At 51.8% G+C, this 22,931-nt stretch overlaps 1 protein-coding gene and 5 non-coding genes across 6 annotated transcripts; 1 reads left to right on the top strand and 5 right to left on the bottom strand.

Annotated features, from left to right (window-relative positions):
- Positions 1–1,360: 1,360 nt before the first annotated feature.
- Positions 1,361–1,432, bottom strand: TRNAA-UGC (transfer RNA alanine (anticodon UGC)). Its single transcript has one exon. It is a non-coding gene; the product is annotated as a tRNA-Ala (tRNA).
- Positions 1,433–1,720: 288 nt separating this feature from the next.
- On the bottom strand, positions 1,721–1,792 carry TRNAD-GUC (transfer RNA aspartic acid (anticodon GUC)). Its single transcript has one exon. It is a non-coding gene; the product is annotated as a tRNA-Asp (tRNA).
- Positions 1,793–2,046: 254 nt separating this feature from the next.
- TRNAF-GAA (transfer RNA phenylalanine (anticodon GAA)) lies at positions 2,047–2,119 on the bottom strand. Its single transcript has one exon. It is a non-coding gene; the product is annotated as a tRNA-Phe (tRNA).
- A 357-nt stretch (positions 2,120–2,476) lies between these two features.
- On the bottom strand, positions 2,477–2,548 carry TRNAD-GUC (transfer RNA aspartic acid (anticodon GUC)). Its single transcript has one exon. It is a non-coding gene; the product is annotated as a tRNA-Asp (tRNA).
- Positions 2,549–2,745: 197 nt separating this feature from the next.
- Positions 2,746–2,817, top strand: TRNAA-UGC (transfer RNA alanine (anticodon UGC)). Its single transcript has one exon. It is a non-coding gene; the product is annotated as a tRNA-Ala (tRNA).
- Positions 2,818–3,537: 720 nt separating this feature from the next.
- DHX37 (DEAH-box helicase 37) lies at positions 3,538–22,916 on the bottom strand. Its single transcript, XM_053959714.1, has 27 exons — positions 22,722–22,916; positions 21,700–21,869; positions 20,437–20,549; positions 19,528–19,852; positions 18,666–18,814; positions 18,294–18,386; positions 18,087–18,183; positions 17,627–17,740; positions 16,681–16,782; positions 16,057–16,171; positions 15,852–15,947; positions 15,447–15,523; positions 14,726–14,864; positions 14,390–14,466; positions 13,582–13,814; positions 12,378–12,489; positions 11,671–11,777; positions 10,921–11,109; positions 10,715–10,839; positions 8,992–9,108; positions 8,294–8,466; positions 7,491–7,605; positions 6,957–7,094; positions 6,624–6,718; positions 6,086–6,159; positions 4,722–4,819; positions 3,538–3,936 (listed from the first exon to the last, which is right to left on the bottom strand). The coding sequence occupies exons 1-27, from the start codon at positions 22,834–22,836 to the stop codon at positions 3,854–3,856; spliced, it is 3,441 nt and encodes a 1,146-aa protein (XP_053815689.1). The 5' UTR covers positions 22,837–22,916; the 3' UTR covers positions 3,538–3,853.
- Positions 22,917–22,931: the final 15 nt, after the last annotated feature.

The raw sequence follows: 22,931 nt of genomic DNA, 5'->3' as shown, positions 1-22,931 counted from the left end.
ATCTTTGGACCAGTGTGGTTGGAGAGGTGGTAAATCCATCCTCCAACCCACGGTCACCTCTGGAATTCTAGAAACACCAGATGTTTGAATAAAACTGGCTCTTTCTCTCTTTTGAACTTACCGAGCTTCTGTTGTACTCACAGCGACAGTGTTTGTATTAACACTCACCACAGCTGTAGTGATAATAATCTCAAACACTCCGGTCATTTAGATGGAAAAAAAAAAAAAAGCCACAGAAGTCTTTTGGTTACTGCTCAGTGGCTGACACTTTGGGGAGTGTATAAACATCAAAAATCAGAGAAGCCTTCCAGGTTTAGGTCTTTCCTCAGCAGAAAGGAATAACACTGTTAAGGCTTGTTCTTTTAGTTACAACTAGTGAGCACTTAGGACTGGTCAGAAAATCATCAAAAAGGCACATGGGAAAGTGTTTTGTGACCAAAAGTCCATCACTTCATGCCTATTATTGCAAACTATCTCTTAAAATCACATCCAGGGAGTAATTTACAGCAGGGATCTTCACACGTATCAGCACCGCAGCCAAACATTGGCTCAAAATAACAACTGGAAGTAAGTGAGCAAACAGCACACGGAGCTTCCCAGCCGCATTTCCGTGGCAGGAAATGTCACTTTGCGTTTGTCAGGGCCAGCTCCTGCTGCTGTCGGTAACCAGGCAGCGAGACAGAAGAGCTGCCACTGAGCTGCGTCCATCAAAGCTGTCTCCTGCGTGGGCTTTGGTGTCTCTGCACCAAACCTCTCAGCTGTGCCCTAGTTCCCAGCCCTCCCAGCCCCTCAGCTTCCCCAGCCGCCCCGAGGAGATCAGAGCAGGGCGGTTGTTTCCCCTGAGAGCTCTTCCCAAGCTGCTCACGCTGCCGAGGGGCTGCCAGGACAGCGCAGGGAGCGGGCACTGCAGAGCCAGGAGAAGCTCCCGCAGCGTCGCAGCCAGCTGTGGTGTCCTGGCCTCTGTCCTTCCCCTCTGGCTCCGGGAACGTGCAGCAGAGCCCCTGCGCTCTCTGCGGCTGCAGCTCTGCCAGGCTGCGGGGTTTTGGCAGTGTCGGCCTGCGATGAGTGGCCACTGTCCCCCTGCATTTCGGCGTCTGGTGCTTTGCCCTTCTTTTCGTGCCTCCCGTGTCCCTTAGCGCACAGATGGGACACCCAGTGGGACACAAGAGCCGTGTGTGTTCGCACAGGCCTGAGGAGAACCAAATGGGTAAAAAACCAACAAACAACACTTGATGGCGCTGGGAAGTGCCACTGCGGGCCCATTCCGGCCGCACGGTCAGTTTGCTGCTGCTTAGCGGGACGCAGCGACTTTGAGCGGATAAAACAGCACCAAAAAGCGAGAAAAAGAGCAGCACCCACGTGGAGATGCCGGGGATTGAACCCGGGACCTCATACATGCAAAGCATGCGCTCTACCGCTGAGCTACATCCCCCCGCCCACAAAATACCTCCTGCCCACCGGCCAGCTCCGTGGTGGGCCAGCCCCGGTGCGAAGAGCGGCGGGCGGGCGGACGGGGCCGCACCGAGGCTCCGCAGCGCTGTGGGGGCTCCTGTCTACAGAGCCTGGTGCGATCCTCAGGCAGCCCTCAAAAAGACAGGAACGTGCTGGTTCGCACACAGAAAGCTGGATGGTTTTGCTCCGTCGGAAATCAGAGAAATCCGTGCGGAAAGAAAAGAAGAAAAAAAAAATTAACCAAAGGGAAAGAAAACATATGGACAACCTCCCCGTCGGGGAATCGAACCCCGGTCTCCCGCGTGACAGGCGGGGATACTCACCACTATACTAACGAGGACGGCTGAAGAAAAAGCTCCCCGAGGGCCAGGTCATGCCCGAGCGGCGGCCGCAGGACGCGCTCCATCGCCACCGCCCTTCGGAAAGCGGCTCCTGACACAAAAGTCCCACACACGGGAGCGCCTGCGATGGCACCGGCTTCAGCCGCCCGAAGCAGGGACAGCAGCCCCCGCCCCTCCGCTCGGCGGCAAAAAGAACCGTCTTAACGGCAAGGGGAAAAAAAAAAAAAAAAAAAAGAGAAAACCAAAAACCCTCTGCCGAAACCCGGGATCGAACCAGGGACCTTTAGATCTTCAGTCTAACGCTCTCCCAACTGAGCTATTTCGGCGGACGAGAACGCCTTCACTGGCCGTGGATACGACCCCGCCCCGCGCCCCCCTGGGCGCCGCTGCCCGCCCTTCCGCGCGGGTTCCGCCGCCCGGTTCCCGGCGTGTCCGGCCATTCGCACCTTCCCGCACGCATTTCCACTCCGAGGATCCCAGGGAGCCCCCAGGTACCGGCAGCGGCGGGCTGTTCCGCACGCACCCTGGGGTGCGCGGCGGGCCCGCTCCGCTCCCCTGACACAAAACGCGGCCCTGCCGCTTCTGTCCCGCCCCTCCGGCGGGGGTTCCACGGCAGCGTCACAGACAAACCCTGCGCGGGGCCGCCCACAAAAAATGGCACCGGGCGGCAAAATTCATCGCACCTCCCCGTCGGGGAATCGAACCCCGGTCTCCCGCGTGACAGGCGGGGATACTCACCACTATACTAACGAGGACGAGCACGTTAAGTTCTGTTTTGCGTTGCTCTATGAGGGTGCGGTGCCGCCCCGTGCGGAGCTGCCGCTGTCCCGCTCCGCTCCGCGGGCGCAGCGCGGGGCGCAGGGGACGCGGGGTGACCGCGCTGTCACCGCCGGGCGCAACGCGCGGCTCCTCCTATCGCTGTCTATGCTGTGTGCAGCCCTTTGCTCATCGCGGGGATGTAGCTCAGTGGTAGAGCGCATGCTTTGCATGTATGAGGCCCCGGGTTCAATCCCCGGCATCTCCACTTTTTTTTTTTTTTTTTTTTTTTGCCCCCGCCGAGCCGGTTGTTTTTGATTTTTCCTGCCCCGTTTTTGAGGGGAGCCGAAATTTCCCAATTACACACTCAGGAAGTGCCTGTTGATTCTCTTCCCTCCCCTCAGCACAGTGTGCAGACTTGTGCTGCGATTCCTGCTAAAGAAAGGAGCCCTGCCAAGAGCCCCCACACCCTCCTGCCTGGGGCCATCCCAAACCCAACGGTGCTGAAAAAAACCCCAAAAACCCAGCCTTTGACTGAATACACACCAAGGGGCTGTGCTTTCCTTCTGGCTCTAAAGCTAGAATTGCTGTTTCTTCAGCTTTGGATGTTTTTAATGCTTGCTTGTGTTCTGGCCTTGCCCCTGAAGCACGTGGGAGCAGTGGGAATTACGGACACACATCCAACCAGCTGGGCTGCACCACTTTCCTTCAGAGCACGGCAACAGGAGGGTCCCTGTCCAGACCTCCTCCTGCAGGAGTGTCACAAGCAGCAGTGTGAGCACCAGGTTTACCAAGGTTCAAAAGGAGCTTCTTCCCTTCACTAATTAAACTATTAAACTGTTCCTACCTCAACCCAGAAATTTCCTCATTTTTGTGCTTCCTGTCCTGAGCGCCTGCCCAGGTTCTGTCTGACACCCGTGAGGATGTGCCTGCACAGCTCTGATATTCTGCTCACTGCAGCATCCCCACACAGCAAGCACTTCTCCCATGCACACCAAGAACTTTACACCTTTATTACAGTTCATATGACTAATATAGTCCAAAGAGAAATTTCAGGTTAAAAAAAACAACAACAACAAAAAAAAAAACTTCATAAAATACAATGGATAAAATTATCCAAACATTAATATTATGAAATACCAGCCAAACAGCTGGCAGGACTTCTGGGAAAGCAGAACAACACCTGGTTTGCTTACAAAAAGGTATTGCTGCAGTTGGTGAGTCCATCTGTTTCAGATTTCCAAGGAAACCCTTGGAAAGGTCTCAAAATATCTCGGAGAAAAGGAATCCATCAACACCAAGAGTCACAGGGCTACTGGTGGCCACTTCAGGGCGAGCTCCTGGTGCATGGCCTCGGGCACCCACTGGCAATAGGCTGCGAGCAGATCTGCAAGGGGAGAGGAGCAGTTAGAGTTTGGCTGGAAAAATGATCACCCCACTGGGAGCCAGGAGCAGCATCCCACTGCTGGGATGGTGCTGGAGCTTGGATGCTGCCATGCACAGGTGACAGCATCCCCAGGAATGTCTGTGAGCCATCACTGCAGCACTTTGCTGCTGCTTCTGTGAAGGAATTCTTATCATCTGGCACCCAATATTCAAGAAAATTCACTCTACCAGAAAAAAAATTCAATATATCCATGGAAAGTACCACCATAGTCCATACATTTAAACTGGTTACAACTACAGGAAAAAAAAATCTTAGAATACAAATAAATGTTACTTTCTGAAGTGCTTTCTGTCAAAAAATCTTAGAATACAAATAAATCTTAGAATACAAATAAATTTAATGAATTCTTATCATCTGGCACCCAATATTGAAGAAAATTCACTCTACCAGAAAAAAAAATCAATATATCCATGAAAAGTACCACCATAGTCCATACATTTAAACTGGTTACAACTACAGGAAAAAAAATCTTAGAATACAAATAAATGTTACTTTCTGAAGTGCTTTCTGTCAAAAAATCTTAGAATACAAATAAATGTTACTTTCTGAAGTGCTTTCTGTCATTTTTCAGAAGAACCAAACACAAGGCATTACTGCTCCTGGTAAGAAAACAGGAACTATTTGAAGCTTAGCAAGTGAAATAGTCAATTTTTTGAAATTATAACTCAATAGTGCTCGAGGTACCCCACTGATATGACTGATAATTAGGAAAGCAGAACACTTACACTTAGGATTTTTCTTCCATGCAGCCACCAAAGCATCACGATTATCACAGTTTTCTTTCACGAGAGCCTGCAGGAGGGCTTCTGTCCTGGGCTGAAGTCTGAATTAATGAAATGGAGCAGTAAAACAAATGAACATTCCTAAAGGAAAGCATTCAGCTTACCTTCGGGAACTCTACATCCTTTGAAAAGGCTAAATACAGATGTATAAACACACACAACCTCTGCATACAGAGATGTGCCACTGGCTGAGGAAAATTCAAAATGCAAGTAGTTTGTCCCCCCCACCACAACCCCTGGTGCTTAAGAGCAGCAGCAGGTCGCTCTTGTGTCTCCTCTGCAGAGCTGCAGAGCTCAAGGCAGAGCCAAAAGGAGTCCCCAGGGGCCATGCTGAGCTCTGACCCGACTGAAAGTGGGGCATTGCAGGGCCCTCGGACAACATCTGCCACTTCTAACAAAGAGACAAAGCCCTGCGCTCATCAGCGCCAGGAAAAGTCAGAGCAGACCCCGAGAAAGTTCCTTTTGGTGAGGGAGAGAAAGGGAGTGACGGCTGACAGCCTTCTGGAGGGTCACAGGCCTGTCAGTGCCACCAGAAAAACCCCACTGTCGGCTGGAAAGGTGATTTTGAAAAGAAATAAAGGCAGAGTAAGCGGCCAAACTCCAAAGCAAGGCTCGGAGGGGCTGCAGTGCTCACCTGTCACTCCTCACAGGGGTGGGCAGCACCTGAGCAGAGCTCAGAGCCCAGCAGAGCCCAGCAGAGCCCAGCAGAGCCCAGCAGTGGCCAGCAGAGCTCAGCAGTGGCCAGCAGAGCTCAGCAGTGGCCAGCAGAGCCCAGCAGAGCCCAGCAGAGCCCAGCAATGGCCAGCAGTGGCCAGCAGTGGCCAGCAGAGCCCAGCAGTGGCCAGCAGAGCCCAGCAGAAGCCAGCAGAGCCCAGCAGAAGCCAGCAATGGCCAGCAGTGGCCAGCAGAGCCCAGCAGTGGCCAGCAGAGCCCAGCAGTGGCCAGCAGAGCCCAGCAGAGCCCAGCAATGGCCAGCAGTGGCCAGCAGAGCCCAGCAGTGGCCAGCAGAGCCCAGCAGAGCCCAGCAGTGGCCAGCAGTGGCCAGCAGAGCCCAGCAGAGCCCAGCAGTGGCCAGCAGAGCCCAGCAGTGGCCAGCAGAGCCCAGCAGTGGCCAGCAGGCTGCGTGTCCTGCACTGCCCTCACCACCACCAGCTCTCCTGGGACACAACTTTTCTTGGCAAGAAAACTCATTTTCCCATGATCACAGCCTCCACCTCCCTTCTCAGCACCGGATTTTTTAAATTTAGAAAGGAAGTGGGAAGTGTTTGGTGGAGACAACGACCTGAAGTTTGTTTTTAACAACTTACTTGGACCATGTCTTCAGCATTATGAGGGGACTGGACAGCAGGCACTGGCTGTAAGAACTCAGCTTTTTAATGACCTGGAAGATTTGTTACAACAATTACATAATGAATAAGGTAAATTAAATGTGATATGGTAACAACCATCAATGAACTTGTGCTACTACAAATTTCCATGCCATATTCTCCATCACCATCTTCCTCCTATCCATGTGTCCATAAGTCTTGTCCTGACAGATTTGCTGGACAATTCTTCTGTCTCAGGGTGGACAATGACCTGGGCTATCAGCTTTTTTTACTTCGTAAAAACAGGACTTAAATTTGGGGGTGTCTTTCACTGAAATAGTGATTTTTCATGCTTTTTTTTGTGTTTTAAAGATCCCTTCCCCACCTCACCGACCACAACAAACTCTTCCATACACCAGCAAGTGCTGAGGAACGGGAAGACACAAAAAAATGAAGCCATAAGGCTCATCTCCTCCAGAAATTGGGCTAAAAACTTACTGACAACGTCAGGGAAACGGTGCAGCTGGAGCACACTCACCTTTCCTTCCAGCAGGAACCTGGCAAAGTGTTTGTAGCGATCAATTCCCGCGGGGTAATCAACTTCCACAGCAGGGAGCTGCCAGCCCACTCGGTCTGCAAACAAAACACCCCCAGGTCTCCTCCATGCTGCCCGAGGAGGGCACAGGTGCCAGGAGAAGTGGGGAGGACACTGCCAGCCCCACCCAGCCTTCCCAGTGCCCGTTTCAGCGGGAAATGCCAATATTTAAGTGCTGCGAACCCCACGGGGGTGCCCAGAGCACTGCTGAGCTCTGGACCTTCCTGTGAGAGCCTTGTTGGGGCAGCATCACAGCAGCTCCAGAGGGACACTCACAGAAGACACTGGGCCTGTGGCAGCGAACTCGGCCCGTCCCAGGGCAGTAGGAGGGAGGAGGCTTTTCCAGAGGCTTCCCAAAGTGGCAGTAGGGCGGCAGCAGGGCAGGGATCCACTCGGGTTCCACTGCAGACACACCTGAGGAGGGAGAACACAACTTTGCTGCCGAGGGCCACAGCAGCCCCGGGGGTACAGGGCACGCTCAGGGTCTCGTCTCCACAGATTTACTCATTTTTTTCAAACTTTTCCTGTTGTAAAAAACCTGTTCAGAGATCAGCAGCGGGCAGCTGTGGTTGGCAGGGCTGGGGCAAAGCAGGCATTTCAGAAGCTGAGCTTTGCTCCAGCCAATTCTGCCAGGTAAATAAATAAATTTTAAAAGGCCAATTTATCTCCTGATCCAGATCTAGGAAGCCGTAAGGATCCAAATCCCAGGAGTCACAACCACTCAGTAAGGACACCACAGAGGGGGAAACGCTCTGCCAAGGCATTTCTGAGCTCCTCACCAGGGCTGCAGCACACACCCACAGCACTCACCTTTCATGTACAGCTTGGTAGTCTCAACAATTTCTTGATACACCACGAACTCTGGGAGCTCTTTGAAGAGGACTGAGCTGGGGTGGATGAACACTGGGTCCTCCAGGAGTGCAGTCTGTAAGGATTGAAGCAGAGTAAGACCAGTTACTGACAATTCCATTTCTTCACTGCATCTCATTTCAGTCTCTCCCAGATGTAAGCTTTCCTTAAGTGATGGAGGTTTTTAAAAACCCCATCATTTTCTGCTTCACCTTCTCTGGAGACACCAAGCACTTCACAAGATGAACTAATGGTACTTCTTAGCCCTTTTACAACATTTCCTATGTGAACACCAGGGAAATGGAAACACTGCAGACTTTGATTCCATAAAGAGAAGTTACAAACTCCAATTCCACAGAGAGAAGCTGCAAACTTCAATTCCACAGAGAGAAGCTGCAAACTTCAATTCTGCAGAGAGAAGTTGCAAACTTCAATTCTGCAGAGAGAAGCTGCAAACTTCAATTCTGCAGAGAGAAGCTGCAAACTTCAATTCCGCAGAGAGAAGCTGCAAACTTCAATTCTGCAGAGAGAAGTTACAAACTCCAATTCCACAGAGAGAAGCTGCAAACTTCAATTCCACAGAGAGAAGCTGCAAACTTCAATTCCACAAAGAGAAGCTGCAAACTTCAATTCCACAGAGAGAAGCTGCAGGAAGCCAGCACAGGCATCCCCAGTGCTGCACCCAGCCAGAAACCCTGGCTTTGCACAGGAGCACCTTTCTGCCACGCAGGGGAGGAGGAACTGAGCCCAAGCAAGCTGTTCACCTTGTAGGCATTTTTCCACTTGTCATCCAGCAGCTCCTCATCCTGAACCCTTCGGGCAAGGTGATCCCCCAGCCCTGCCAGCACAATCTGCCTCAAGTAGGTGACTTGAGCTTCTGTTGGGGGCTTCATCTTTGGGTCGACGTAGAGCCCAGCGTCGCCGCAGACAGAGTTCACTGCGGGGAACACCAGCGAGAGAAGATGCAACAGGACCAGAACCAGCTCTGTGCATGTGCCAGCCCCCAGGAGGGAGCCAACACAGCAGTTCCCCCCACCCCTGTCGTGGTTTGACATGGAAGTGAATTTTTTTTCAGGAAATTGGGTCAAACCAATCAGTGGTCAGGTTTGGATACTGGCACCTAGAGTGACCACTGAAAGTATGGACACGCCTCTGAGAACACAGGGGGTTGAAAGCAAGAACTCCCAGGGGAACTGTCTCTTTACTTCCGGTCGTCAGAGAGTGCAGGCTCTCTAGTTGTTTTAGAAATTAATAGGAGAGGGGTGTTTTAGAGAGTCTTCATCCTAAATTTACTGTGTGTGTCTTTTATAGCAGCAGCAGTTTAATAAAGTTTTTTCCTTTGTTATTAAGCTTAAGCCTGCTCTACTCTGTTCCCGATAACACAGCATTTATTTGAAAAAAGTGTATTTTCATAGGGGCGCTGGCATTGGGCCAGCGTCAAGCCACGACAAGCCCCCCTCACCTGCTGTGGTCAGCTGCCCTCTCAGGCGCCGGATCTCCAGCATGGCTTTGTGCCGGAGCCCGTTCTCCTCACAGAACTTGCGCGTGCACCCAGCGAACTCACAGGCCCCCACTGCTCCTGGGAGAGGACAGAGGGGCTCTCAGTTCTCTAGTGACACCCTCGGGGCACAGCAGCGTCCCAGGCAAGGCGGGCACCTCGGGGTTTCCTCGGTGTGGTAGACAGGGACAGGCAAACGGAAGATTTCGGGATGTAACGGAGAGCAAGACCCTTCCCCCCTCATCCTGTGATATGTAATCAGTCACTCCTAAAACATGTAGCCCCTCCTAACACCAGCAGTCCTCCACTCCCTACTAACCCTAGCCGGGCCCACCGTCCCCCTTTTAATGTAGTAGGGCCCCTTGACTATTTAACCACAGGAGATAAAGTAATAAAGGCCATTTTAACCATCCACCACACTGGTGTCTGTGCACGTCGGTGGCCCGAGTGACCCGGGCGAGGCCGGGTCGCCGTGCTGCGTCTTAAAGCCAGGTCTCAGCAGAAGGCAACACCTCGGGCACGGGGAGTGGAGCCCGGGAAGCACTGCTGAACTGCGTGCTGCAGCACGAGGGAGCACTGCTGAACTGCGTGCTGCAGCACGAGGGAGCACTGCTGAACTGCGTGCTGCACGAGGGAGCACTGCTGAACTGCGTGCTGCAGCACGAGGGAGCACTGCTGAACTGCGTGCTGCAACACGAGGGAGCACTGCTGAACTGCGTGCTGCAGCACGAGGGAGCACTGCTGAACTGCGTGCTGCACGAGGGAGCACTGCTGAACTGCGTGCTGCAGCACGAGGGAGCACTGCTGAACTGCGTGCTGCAGCACGAGGGAGCACTGCTGAACTGCGTGCTGCAGCACAAGGAAGCACTGCTGAACTGCGTGCTGCAGCACGAGGGAGCACTGCTGAACTGCGTGCTGCAGCACGAGGGAGCACTGCTGAACTGCGTGCTGCAGCACGAGGGAGCACTGCTGAACTGCGTGCTGCAGCACGAGGGAGCACTGCTGAACTGCATGCTGCACGAGGGAGCACTGCTGAACTGCGTGCTGCAGCGCGAGGGAGCACTGCTGAACTGCGTGCTGCAACACGAGGGAGCACTGCTGAACTGCGTGCTGCAGCGCGAGGGAGCACTGCTGACCTGCGTGCTGCAGCACGAGGGAGCACTGCTGAACTGCGTGCTGCAGCACGAGGGAGCACTGCTGAACTGCGTGCTGCACGAGGGAGCACTGCTGAACTGCGTGCTGCAGCACGAGGGAGCACTGCTGAACTGCGTGCTGCAGCACGAGGGAGCACTGCTGAACTGCGTGCTGCAGCGCGAGGGAGCACTGCTGAACTGCGTGCTGCAGCACGAGGGAGCACTGCTGAACTGCGTGCTGCATGAGGGAGCACTGCTGAACTGCGTGCTGCAGCACGAGGGAGCACTGCTGAACTGCGTGCTGCACGAGGGAGCACTGCTGAACTGCGTGCTGCATGAGGGAGCACTGCTGAACTGCGTGCTGCAGCACGAGGGAGCACTGCTGAACTGCGTGCTGCACGAGGGAGCACTGCTGAACTGCGTGCTGCACGAGGGAGCACTGCTGAACTGCGTGCTGCAGTGCAAGGGAGCCTCTGGCCGGGCCAGGCCGAGGGCTCGTGGGGACAGGAGGAGAACAGGACCAAGGGAGTGGCACGGGGAATCAGGCTCTGTACCTAACATCACCATCAGGTCCCCCAGCTTCTGCATCGGCCCCTGCCCAGCCCAGACCTTCTGCACCTGCAGGATCCTCGCCCTCCTGCCCTTCAGCTGGGCCGCCTCCTGCTCACTGCCCGCTGGCCTGCAAGGGACACGGGGCAGCTGTCAGGGCTGTGCTCAAGGCAGAGGGCACAGGGACACAGTGCCAGGCTCAGGCACTCACCTCTCCAGCTCCTCAAAGAGCTCCCTGACGGTCATGGCAGACACGATGGTGATGGTGTAGGGCAGGCAGTTGTGCTGCCTGCTCAAGGCCAGCATCTTGGCGTAGCGGGGGGCCACGGGGAAAGTGGCCATCACTCTGCCCAGGGCACTGATGGGGCAGCTCAGCTTCGCTGCCAGCTGCTGCTTCAGCCTGGGCCGATGGGAAAGAGAGCTCATGTCATGAGGTAACTTTGAACTGGAACAAGTTTGTGCTCCCCGTTCTGGCAGCCCCATTAATTTGAGGTGTTTTCTCAGGTTTTGTTACGCGCTGGTCCCAAAGGCTGTGGGGGGGAAGATTCCCCTTCCTCACACGGCTCCCACCTGGGGCTCGCTGAGGAGGGAAAACACAACTGGATGCAGGTTTGCTGCCAAGGGCCACAGCAGCCCCAGGGGTACAGGGCACGCTCAGGGTCTCATCTCCACAGATTTACTCGTCCCTCATTTTTCCAAACTTTTGCTGTTGCAAAAAACCTGTTCAAGAGATCAGCAGCGGGCAGCCGTGCCCTCTGCCAGCTCCCTGCCTGGGGCTCCCAGCACAGTGCTTCCCTGCCCAAACACAGCCAGGGCCAGTGGAACAAGCAGAGGGGAACCAGAGACTGAGCTGGTACCAGTTTCTGAGCCAAAGGACATCCCCGGGTGTGAGGTGGAAGGGGAGCAGGAGGACAGCAGAGCCCACAGTGCAGGACATCAGCGGGGGGACCACAGGCATTACCTTCCTGTCATGGGGGGCTCCTTTAAGGCACCCAGGGCTATCAGCAACTCCTCAGCTGCTGCCAGAGCTTCCGTGGGAGGAGGTGTTGGGAACGGGAAGTTGATTACCTAGGGAGACAAGAGCAAAGCCCCTGAGTCCCTCGCTGACACGGCACCCACTGGAAAACAGCCTGAACGCAGCAAGGAGCTCTGCAAGGGAGTGAAATCCTCCCCTCTGCTTCACGTGTACCCAAGAAAAACACTGAGGATGTTTGCCAGGAGCGAAAGGAAAGGACACATAATGGCAGGAAATGCTCGGAACAAAAACATGAGGAAACAGGAATACCAGAATCACCCTCAGCTGCCACTGAGTGCAGGCACCGCCTAGGGCAGGCTGCTGCAAGGTCTAAATTTAAGTGTTGTGCTGTCTGAAAATGCTCTAGTATCTCCAAAACACAGACCCTGTTTAGACCAGGGTTTTTTTTTTTTTTTTTAACCTCTAAGAATATAAGCAAGCATTTACTGCTTGAACAAACATGTCTGCTAAGGCCTAGTGGAATTCAGAGCAGCTTCTGCAATGTGCACAACCAAAATGGACTCTCAGGATCTTAATTTCTACCACAAGGCATAGCTTCAAGCAACAACAATTAAATACATTTCTGTTTGTTTCTGGCTCCTAAGGGCAACCACTTTAATGGGTGCTGTAGTACAAAGCCCTTTCCAGCTCACCTTTTCTATATTTAATGCCTTCATTTGCAGAATCAAGTCTTCTACTGGTCGATTTGTTATTTCTGGAGCAGAAAATTTCTCAAAGTCCATGAAAACTGCTGAAGAGTATAACCTAGTGGACCAGAAGTGTTATTTAAATACATAGAAGAAATCTTAGCTCAAAGGATATGCAGGAAAAAATTAGCAAGGGATTAAAAAAAGGCAGCTGTGGATAGCATTTACATCATCATATCATTATTTAAAGGTTGGGGCATTTGCCTTATTCACAACAAGTTAACATGGCTCAGAGTTAAATCTATCTGGCCATGGTGAAATTTCACGTGGCCATGGTGAAATCTAACCCAGCCATGCAAACAAAGAGTTCTCAGCAAGAGAAACGCCCCCGAGCAGCCAAACTCAAACCAGTATCACCAGAGACAGCTCAGGCTTGGCTTCACCTCGCACTGGGATGCAGGGCAGGCAACCCCAGAGCACGTGGGGCAGCAGGGGAGGGGGCAGTGGATGTGGGATTGTGGCAGCACATCCTTCTCTCTCTCAGGATTTTTCATAGAGGAGCACAGAGAGAAAGAAAGAGAAAACAATTTCTATTTCTGCCCCTTGTTTTTCCCATGTGGAATGTGCTTGGAGAATTGTGTCCCTGGGGTCATTGCTTGGTTGGATTCTGGTGAGGATTGTTTGAGCCTGGTGGCCAATCCAATCCAATCCAACCCAATCCAATCCAACCCAATCCAATCCAATCCAATCCAATCCAATCCAATCCAATCCAATCCAATCCAACCCAACCCAATCCAATCCAACCCAATCCAATCCAACCCAATCCAATCCAATCCAACCCAACCCAATCCAACCCAACCCAATCCAACCCAACCCAATCCAACCCAATCCAATCCAACCCAATCCAAAACAATCCAATCCAATCCAATCCAACCCAACCCAACCCAATCCAACCCAATCCACCTGTGGCTGGGCTCTCAGAGAGGGTCACGAGTTGGGGGTTAGTTAGATTTGGGAGTTAGAAAAGTATGTTTGTAGTTTTAGTATCTCCTGTAAATAGTATATTAATGTATTCTAGCATAGTTCTAATAAAGAAATCATTCAGCCTTCTGAGCTGGAGTCACACACCAGCATTTTTCCCCCCGGGTTCCCCTGCAGTCACAGTGTGGGATGATGCCAGATCCCCAGGCAGAGCCCTGGCTGGGCTGACCTGTAGCAGTGGCCGGGCTCGGTGCGGCCGGCGCGGCCGGCGCGCTGGTTGGCCGAGGCCTGCGAGATCCAGGTGACCCTGAAGGACGAGACCCCCGTGATCCTGTCGTAGAAACGCCTCTTCACCTTGCCACAGTCCACCACGTACTTGATGCCCGGGATGGTGAGGGATGTTTCAGCCACGTTGGTGGCCACCACGCAGAGCCTGGTGCCGGCAGGAGGAGCCTGGAACACCTGCAAGAGACAGATGGGCATGGGAGAGGCGGTGGCAGCAGGGAGGGGACGGGGAAGGGACAGGGAAATCTGATTTTGGATGGGCTGCAAAGGCATGGCAGTGTGTACGGCACTGCAAGGGGAATGCAGGAGTCACAGCAGACCTAAGCCCGTGTCTCCTGCTCTGAAGCTCTGTGCCCAGCTCGGTTAAGGCTCAGAAATGAGCCCAGGGGCTGCAGGTGGGGCACACACCAGCACTGAGCTGTGCTCAGACACTGCTGCTGCCTCCAGAGACAGCAGAACACAGGAATCTGTTCAAGCTGCCTGTTGGCAGCAGCACCTCCCGGTGCCCGGGGCCAGGATGGATTTAGAGATCCTGCAGGGCTGGTGCTGATCATCTCTCCCACCCTGCTGAAGTGGCACAGGGAGACCACAGCCCAAGCCAGGCCTGCCCCAGTCCCATCCCAACCTGCCCACCGGGCCATTCAGGCTGACAGAAGAAGTCCAGGGTGGGAATTTTATCTCACTTGTGACTTCAGACAATGATCACTCTTATCTGTAAGATCTTCTGCTCACTGTGACAATAAATCCTTTACCTTTGCCTGTTTCTCCGGTGCCAGCAAGGAATAGAGTGGGAGCACATAGAGGGGCAGGGACGAATCAGATTTCTCATCTGTGGGGAAACAGACCAACACTGCTCAGTCCAACTCCCAGGCTTAGTCCCAGCAACATCTGCACAAACACCACTTCATTGAAACCAGGAAAGCAACTGGTGCAAACTGGTACCAGTAACTGGGACTGGAGCTGGAAAACCTGAACAGCTCTGCCATGGCACGGGGCTGCTCTGGTGCCACAGCTCAGCACAACCAACTCAAGTCACTCATTTCACACGTGACACCAGATAGGGATTCCTTCTTTCACGTGTGCCAAACCTTCTTCTGAGTCTCCATCTCCTAAATCCAGGTCAAGATCAGAGCCTGCAGCATCATCATCACTGTCAATGTCTCTGTCTTCATCTCCTTCATCCACTGGCACCACAGAGTAATTGTTCAGATCAATTTTGGGGAGCGTCTGAGAAGGAGAGGGAAGATGAAAACAGCACATTAAGAGGGGGACACAAGCAGCACTTTGCATTGCTTTGGAAGTAAAGCTGAGACCTTAGGCCTTCTCAGGTGCAAAATAAAGTATTTCCAAATTCGACATTTTTCAAATTGGAGGCATTGCAAAAGCATACAGTGCCAAACCCCATTCCATCTCTTTATATTGTAATTTAATATAACACTCTCAGAAAGAACTGGCCTCCTAACCCAGGTATGTCTAACAAATGTTCAAACGTTTCTGTCAAGATGGGTTAGTCTTAGAATTTTATCTCTCTGTCAAATCCAGTCCAAATTTTGGGTAACAAATGGCGAGATGAGGAGCAGCCCTGGTGCCAGCAAGCCTGGAGCTCCTTCCATTCCAGTTTTAGTGGTCAGTACTCAATGTAAATCAATCTCCTGCCCATAACACCCCGAGTTTCAGCACTCTGCACTGAGGGGACACCTGAGGGCTACAGGGCTTCAGGCAGGTGTGGAAGAGCTGGACAGAGGCACAGGCACACAGCAGTGCTGCTCCCTCCTGTCCCTTGGAGGAATTTTACCCATCACACGTTACCAGAACTCTCCTCCGCTTCCTCGATTTCTTAAATTTCCTGATTTCTTCCTCCGAGTCTTCTCTGTCATCCTCTCCTCCTACAAAGCCAGCAGTGGAACAGCTGTTAGCTGGGCATGCTTTCCTCTTGGAAAAGGCAGGGGGAGGAGTCTGGTCCCACTCCCACCTTTCTGGGGATGCCCAGTGTGGAAGAAGCAAACTGAAGGCAGAGGGGAACTGGAAGGGGACCTTTTCCCAAACTCAAACTAGCACAAAACTTAACATCAGTCATGACAATCATCCACAACGAGCCCTTTCCCCAAACCTTGTCTTTGGTGGTTTTAAAATAAAAGTTTGTGTTTTTAGATGCAAAGCAAGCCCACTTCTCAGGGGGATAAATTTGAGGTTTAACAGTTTCTACAGCATTACCTGCAGCGTTGTTTTTTTGGTATGGGAATGCTTTCCTTAATCTTCTACAGAGAGAGTGAACTTCTGCCTGGCCTGTTAAAAACACCAAAATCCCACCTGCAAGAGGAAAAAAAAAATAAAAAAAGAAAACCAAACAACAACAACAAACTTTGGACATGTTCAGTATGAGCAATTTGAGAGGTTCTCAGCAGTGAAGTTCTCTTACCTGCAGGCAGCATCCGATGGATTTTACACACTTTCCTGAAGCACTCCCCACTGTAGTCATCCAGGGGGGTTTTCTTGTTAAAATGGACAGTTACAGGGAACTGCCTTGCATCGACCTGGAGAGGAAATACCAAATAAAGGTATTTATATAAATAAAAGGTTTGTTTGCTGTCATAACTCCACACAATCATTACAGCGCTCAAGGGACAACCAGAAAAGCTCACCCTGTATTTCTGCTCACCTCTAGGGTTTGGTACCCTACAAAACACCAAACTCACAGAAATTACTGGTGTTGTCAGCTCTGAACACCATAAAACCATGCCAGAAACCAAAGCTTTTCTCCCTTTCACACCATCAACTCAGATTTAAGCTTTCTAGTTCTCCTGAACAATAACTTAAAGAGTTTCTCAAGACAATCAGATTATGCCAGGGCAGTTTTCTGATAAAAGTGGAAAGAAAAACACCAAGTCCCAAAAGAAACAATAGCCTAAACAAAATGACTGCTTTTAAATCGCTTATCTGAAAGATTTCAGCACCAGCTGGAAAGATTAGAGCGCCCCTGTTTTGTCCCTGGTTTTGTAAGGCTGTCCTGGCTGTATTTCAGCTCCCAGGGAGGGGACAGTACCTGGATGACAGGAGGTTTAACAGAGAACAGCCTGGTGTTGTCAGTGAAATCCTCCACTCGCAGAGTCGCCGACATGATGATCAGCTTCAGGGGCAGCCCCTTCTGCAGGGACACAGATCTGTCACCCTGTGCCCAAACAGCTCCCCCCGAGCACTGCTGCTGGCCACTGCAGCAATGAACTCCTTGCTTTCTCCCAGGCTGCTGGAATTCAATTATCCCCACTCTCTAAGTCTCAAATGAATTTTGCCTGAGAAGTCACCTCTTGCTACTGATCTGTGCTATTTCCCCCTTGGTGTAGGCTCTGTGCCTCTTCAATCATACAGAAAGACAAATCTGTTAACTGAGTGTTATTTCTGTCAGATTTCCTGGGAATTCTACATCACAGAGCCTCTTCATGGGGAACATCCCCTCCCTGGCACATCCATGTCCAGAGCAGGAGCCCTGCCCCTCTCGATGCCTTGAGAAGGCTGAGCTAGAGCAGAGGCTGGACAGAGCTGAAGAATAAAGTAGGGATTTATTCAAAGGATCTCCTCCATGGATCCACCTTGGGCAGCAGCAGAGCCCAGCCAGGGCTGCACCCAAGAGGAACCAAAATGGTCCCAAAATGAACCCAAGGTGAACCAAAATGGTCCCAAAATGCACGAGCGCTCCCGGGGGCTCTCACCGGGATCAGCTCTGCTCCATTTGCACCTTGCAGTTCATTGTCCCATTCCAGCTTTAGCCCAGGCACTCCCATCCTGCTTGTTTTTCTCTCTCCAGCCCACGCTGTTTGTGCTCCTGGGCCTGAGCTTTGGATCACTTGTCCTTGGTGCCCAGCTGGAGCAGGAATTGTTTTGTCTCCCTGCTCTGTGCAGAGAGCTCACCATCCCATAATGTGAAGCCCAGACCCACACACTAAAGCAGAATCTGAAAAATAGAAAAGCCAAACCTGAGGCACCTCTCTCACCTTCTGACGGAGGGGCACGATGCGAGACAAGAGGCCTATCAAGATGTCTGTGTACATACTCCTCTCGTGGGCTTCATCAATGATGATGACTTTGTACTTTGAAAGCAGGAAGTCCTGAGGAGAGAGACGGATTTCACCACAGGAGGCCTCAGCCAAGGATACCTGAGTCAGGACACCCCAGAGCTACACAGCACTGACCCCATCCCCAGCTCTATCTCTCACTCAGTTTAATGCACTCACCCTACACAAAGCAGCCTGGCTCCCAAGCCTCTTCTTGCTCTCATTTTACCCAGCAAGATAACCTAATGTTTAGGGACTTGGGCAAAAATATCAAGGGTAGAGATGAAATAAATCTCTGGCGCTGAAAGGGATTCTGGCAACAAGTCCACGTTGGCCTCTCTTCCCAGCTATACAAAGAATTCCCCCTTTTTTTTTTTTAACACTGAGGACAGCAAGTTACCTTCTGAATCTCTTTGAGCAGCACACCATCCGTCATGAACTTGATCTGCGTCTCATCCGTAACGTTCCCTTCGTACCGGATTTGATAGGAAACCACTCTGTGGGCAAAGGCCAGGGCAGCCCCAGGAAGAAGCACAAAGCCCATGTCACCCACAGAGCACCTGGGAGCCACCCTCCAGCGAGGTTCTCAAGCCTTTCTGAAGCTCACCTGTGTGGCAGGTTCATCTCCCTGGCGACCCTCTGGGACATGGACACGGCGGCCACGCGCCGAGGCTCCGTGATCCCGACGGCGCCGCCAGAACTAACGGGGTGGGGGAAGGAAAAGGGGGAATGGTTTTAATTAAACACAGCAGCAGCCAGAAAAACGACAACAGGATTTCTCACTGATGGTTCTAGATTAATGGCATCGGTCACACAGCCTCACTCTTGGATACAACTGGAATAAAAACACAGACAGGAGGCTCTGGGATTCCCTTCTGTTCTATCTGTACTAATCTGAAGATGCATGGATTACAGCTTCGTTTTTCCCAAAGTGCTGTCTCTGCAATTCCATTTGCTGCATAGAAAATCCAATTCCTACCTGGCATATCCAGCTTCGTAGAGAAACTGAGGCACTTGGGTGGTTTTGCCACTTCCTGTCTCTCCACAGATGATCACAATGGGATTGTCATTAATGGCTTCCATGACCACTTGCTCTTCAGCAAGGATGGGAAGCTTTAGTCTTGCCTCCTAAACAGTGTAAAACACATATTTTAGTTGAGCTGTTTCTCACCCTTTTTTTTTTCCTCAGGATTGAAAACTGTTACCCTCCTCAGACAGGATGGGAAGCTTTAGTCTTGCCTCCTAAACAGTGTAAAACACATATTTTAGTTGAGCTGTTTCTCACTCTTTTTTTTTGTTTTCCTCAGGACTGAAAACTGTTACCCTCCTCAGACCATAAAACCCACAAAAGGGAATTCTGCAAGCCCGTGACTCAGGAAGCTCTGAACCAGCTAACACCACACGAGCTTGGCTGAGAACCAGAGTCATCAGAGCAGCTTCCCAGCAAGCCGAGGGCAAGCCCTGCACTTCAATCTGTGAAACTTCAGGGCCCCTTGAGCTTCTTAATATAGCACTTCAAGGGAAAACTCATTTCACAACTGCCTCGTCTGCTGAGACTCGTGCAGGGCTTTTCTGTTTCTGCACGATGCCCTACCTACAACAAATGGGACAAAACCACCCAGCACAAGGTACAAAACAACAGAGAGCTGAAAGGGACCTCAGAACACTTTCCAGCCAAGGAAAAGGGCTGTTAATAAATTCTGTCTGTAAAACTAAAGGGAAATGCTAATAGCCTAAAACAAGGTGAGTTTTCCTGCTGCTGGAGCAGAGCTGAGTGCACCCAGCTGCTGGAACCCTCTGCAGCCCCTTGGACAAGCACTGTGCTGTTCACAGAGCCTCACCTGGATCTCAGGACTCCTGTCCACAGGGACAAACACTGCAGGCTTGCAGGGAGCCTTGCTGGGGGCTGCCTGGGGAACTGGGGCTCTGGGACCAGCTGGAGGCTGCTCAGCCCCTGCCTTCCCCACTCCTCCCTCTGCCTCTTTAGCAGCATTCACAGCACTGCCTGAGGACTTCTCAGTGTCTTGTTTCTGCTCTTCCTCCTCCTCGGAGCTGCTGGGCTCCTCCTCAGGCTCTGATTCTGAACCTGAGCTGTGCCTTCTCTTGTTGGCACCGCTGACGCTCCTGATCCTTTCAGGGACATCAGTCCTCGGCTCCTGTGTCACCCTGGAAACAAAACATCAACGTGTGAGCTGTGCTTTGGCACCTCAAACCAGATATGACTTCCCCAAAATCCAGCATCTCCACTCCTGGAGGTTTTCACAACTCTGCCAGGTAAAGCCTTGGCTTTGATTGATGGATTTGTATCTAAGCATTTCCTATCCTGGGCTTGATCCATTTCTTCTGAAGGCATCTTTGTAGTTTAATCTACAAATGCAGCTCTTGATAAATCCAACTCTTGATAAATCTAGCAACTGTGGTCAACATTGGTATATGTCTTCCAGCACAAGAAAATAAGTAAATGTTTATCCACCAATTTTGTAGTTTAGCACAGTTGCTAAAAGCCTGCAGATTGTGTCACCCACCTCATCCTCATCCTGTAGGAAGGACCAAGTTCTTGTAACTAACATCCTCTCACACAAGAAAATAACTATCACATTATCAGATAAAAATAGCAAATTATTTAACTCCATCCATTCTGAAGAACCTGCCTGCACCAAGAAGAAAAAAACAAATCAAGGGAAAGCTCAGGATGCTGCTGTTCAAATGCAGTGATCAACTGCAAGGCTTCCACCCAAAAATCACTTTACCTTTTAGCCTGATACATGCGCTCCCCAGTGCCCAGTTTGGAAGTAGTATACAGGAGTTTCATTTCTGCCTCAGAAGCCTGGACCTCGCTCAGCTTGCTCAGCAACTCAGCTCTCTGTTTGGGGAAAACAACCAAAATCAGTGCTTGCTTTGACCAGGAAAGAATTTCATTTCAAGATCTGCACTTGAGCACTCCAAGGTGTGCTCTGCGCTCTGGCAAGTCCTGCAGTTGTAAAACCTTGCTGCTGCTCCAGGGTCAGACCTCCCTGGTGAAGATTTCAGCAAAAATAGGAATGGGGACTTGACATCACAGCAGTGAGCAGCTCAGCTGCACCCTAGAAACAGCAGCAAAGAAAACAGATTTGAACTGAGCCACTGGAACGAGGCCTGGAGCAATGGGAGCCTCCCCTCAAATCCCTCCCGTGGGACCTGGCAGGAGGTCAGGCAGCCACAGTTTGAAACTGCCTCCAAACCAGAGCTCCTCTGTGAAATCCATCGTTCACACACTAGCAGGAGCAGGAATTCTGCCTGGAAAGGCTTTACAAAGACAGAAAAGCTCTTATTTCCACAGTGAAAACACACAATAAGCATTTCAGAAGCACTGACAGGCCAACGCTGGGCTGCAGGGAGGTTTTGCTCCCAGCACCTGCTTCACAGAGTGCTTTCAAAATGCAAAAACATCACTGACTGCCAGTGGTGTACTCCCCACCACTCGTACACCTGGGCAGAACAGGAACCTGGGCCCACAAACGACGTGTTCCTGCAAGACCTGACCCACTGGGAGGGCAGGGAATGCCTCCCCCACTGGAGCTGCATCTTTGTCACCACGCCCAGCAAAGAGGGGCTGGTGCTGCTGTAGCATCACCCTCAGCACCTGCACACCCGTGAGAGTCCCCTGAGCGTTCACAGCTGAGAGTTCACCCCCCACCCACCAACACCAAGCCATCATTTTAAGAGAGGAGCAGCAGCACGTTGTTGCCCTGATTTTTTAAGATTTTTCTAAAGCCTTCCGAGCTCACATTCTTGTAGCAAACTTTCTCACGCAGCTTTCTGTAAATAACTTATTGTTTTGCATTCCTTCATAGAGGAGGAGGAATTTGATGCACTGGTGGTTTGTCCAGTGTCATTGGAGAGGTGGCACTTTCACCCTCCAATCCACTGGCACCTTTGGAAAACAATAAATGCTGGAGTCAGGAATAAAATGTTCTTTTTTTACCGTCTCAAGAGCAGAGGAGTGCGTCGTGTCCTACAGTGACACCACATACCTGTTTTTTCTTTTCCTTCTGCTCCAAAACCTTCTGCAGGTTTTTCTTCTGCTTCTTGCTCAGGGGTTTCTTCTGCTGTTGCACAACACACGTGACTTTTTTCTTCTTGGCTTTTTTTGCTGGCAGGACCAGGGCATTGCTTTGATCAATTCCCTTCAGCGTTGCTCCATCTGAAGGCAAGGGTTTGATTATTCACCTTTGCCAGGTGGATTGTTTTCAGCATGCTCCTAGCAGGCTTACCAAGCACCAGGCCACATTTAGCTGCTTCAAACAAACACAACCCTCATGCCCGGCCAAAAAAAAAAAATCCTGCAACATCAGCAAGGGCAAAAGACCTCGAAACTGGGGATTCAATAACCCTGAGCTTTCTATAGCCCCAAGGGTGATTTTCCAAGATTTATGTAACAATATTATGCAATTTTTGCCTTTTTACTCAATCCCCCAGGGTCAGGACACAGGACACTGCCTCCCCAGTGTCCTGCTTCACCCGGGCACCAGTGGATTTTAACACTAAAAAACTGCATTACTAAATTATGAGTAATAAAAATAGAATAACAAACGCCATTTTTATAAAGTTAACGCCATTTTTTTTTTTCCTTAAAGTTTGAGAAAGCGAATGTTTAACGTAAGAGATACGCTTAGTAGTCGCTTTAATGGACTAATTCCATAATTAAATAATGGAACCACTGAGTGTCGTGATTGGGAAGGGACCCCCCGAGCCCAACTCCTGAACCCCCTGGAGGCAGTCACTGCTGGAACAGAGCTGTTAGTGCAAAGGCGGCGGGATCACGGAACGGGGGAATGAATTCGGGCGGAAAAGAGCCCTGAGACCACCGAGACCAGCCCGTGCCCCAGCACTGAGCGCCACACGCGGGGACGGAGAACCCGCCGCCTCCCCGGGGAGCTTTAAAGTTAACAATAACACTGCGACAAAGACACGACAGCAGCTCCGATCTGAGCGGCTCTGCGGCCCCTCTGGGCCCGAGCAGTCGCTACTGAACAGAGCCCGGCTCCCGCCGCACCTCCCAGCTCCAGCGGCAGCTCCAGCGGCAGCTCCAGCGGCTCTGCGGCGGGCGGCGCCGCGGGGCCCTGCGGCAGCCGCGCCTTCCAGTTGTGCCGGCGGCGCGCTCGGCCCATGGCGGCGGTGGCGGGGACGGTGACAGTGACGGGGACACGACACGACACGACACGACAGGGCCCGGCCCGGCGCGGCCCCACGTGCGGCCCGCGCT

This window comes from Vidua chalybeata, chromosome 18 (genome assembly GCF_026979565.1).
Source record: "Vidua chalybeata isolate OUT-0048 chromosome 18, bVidCha1 merged haplotype, whole genome shotgun sequence".
Taxonomy (NCBI): Eukaryota; Metazoa; Chordata; class Aves; order Passeriformes; family Viduidae; genus Vidua; species Vidua chalybeata.
The sequence above is the reverse complement of the archived record's forward strand: the minus strand, read 5'-3'. Positions and strand labels throughout refer to the sequence as shown.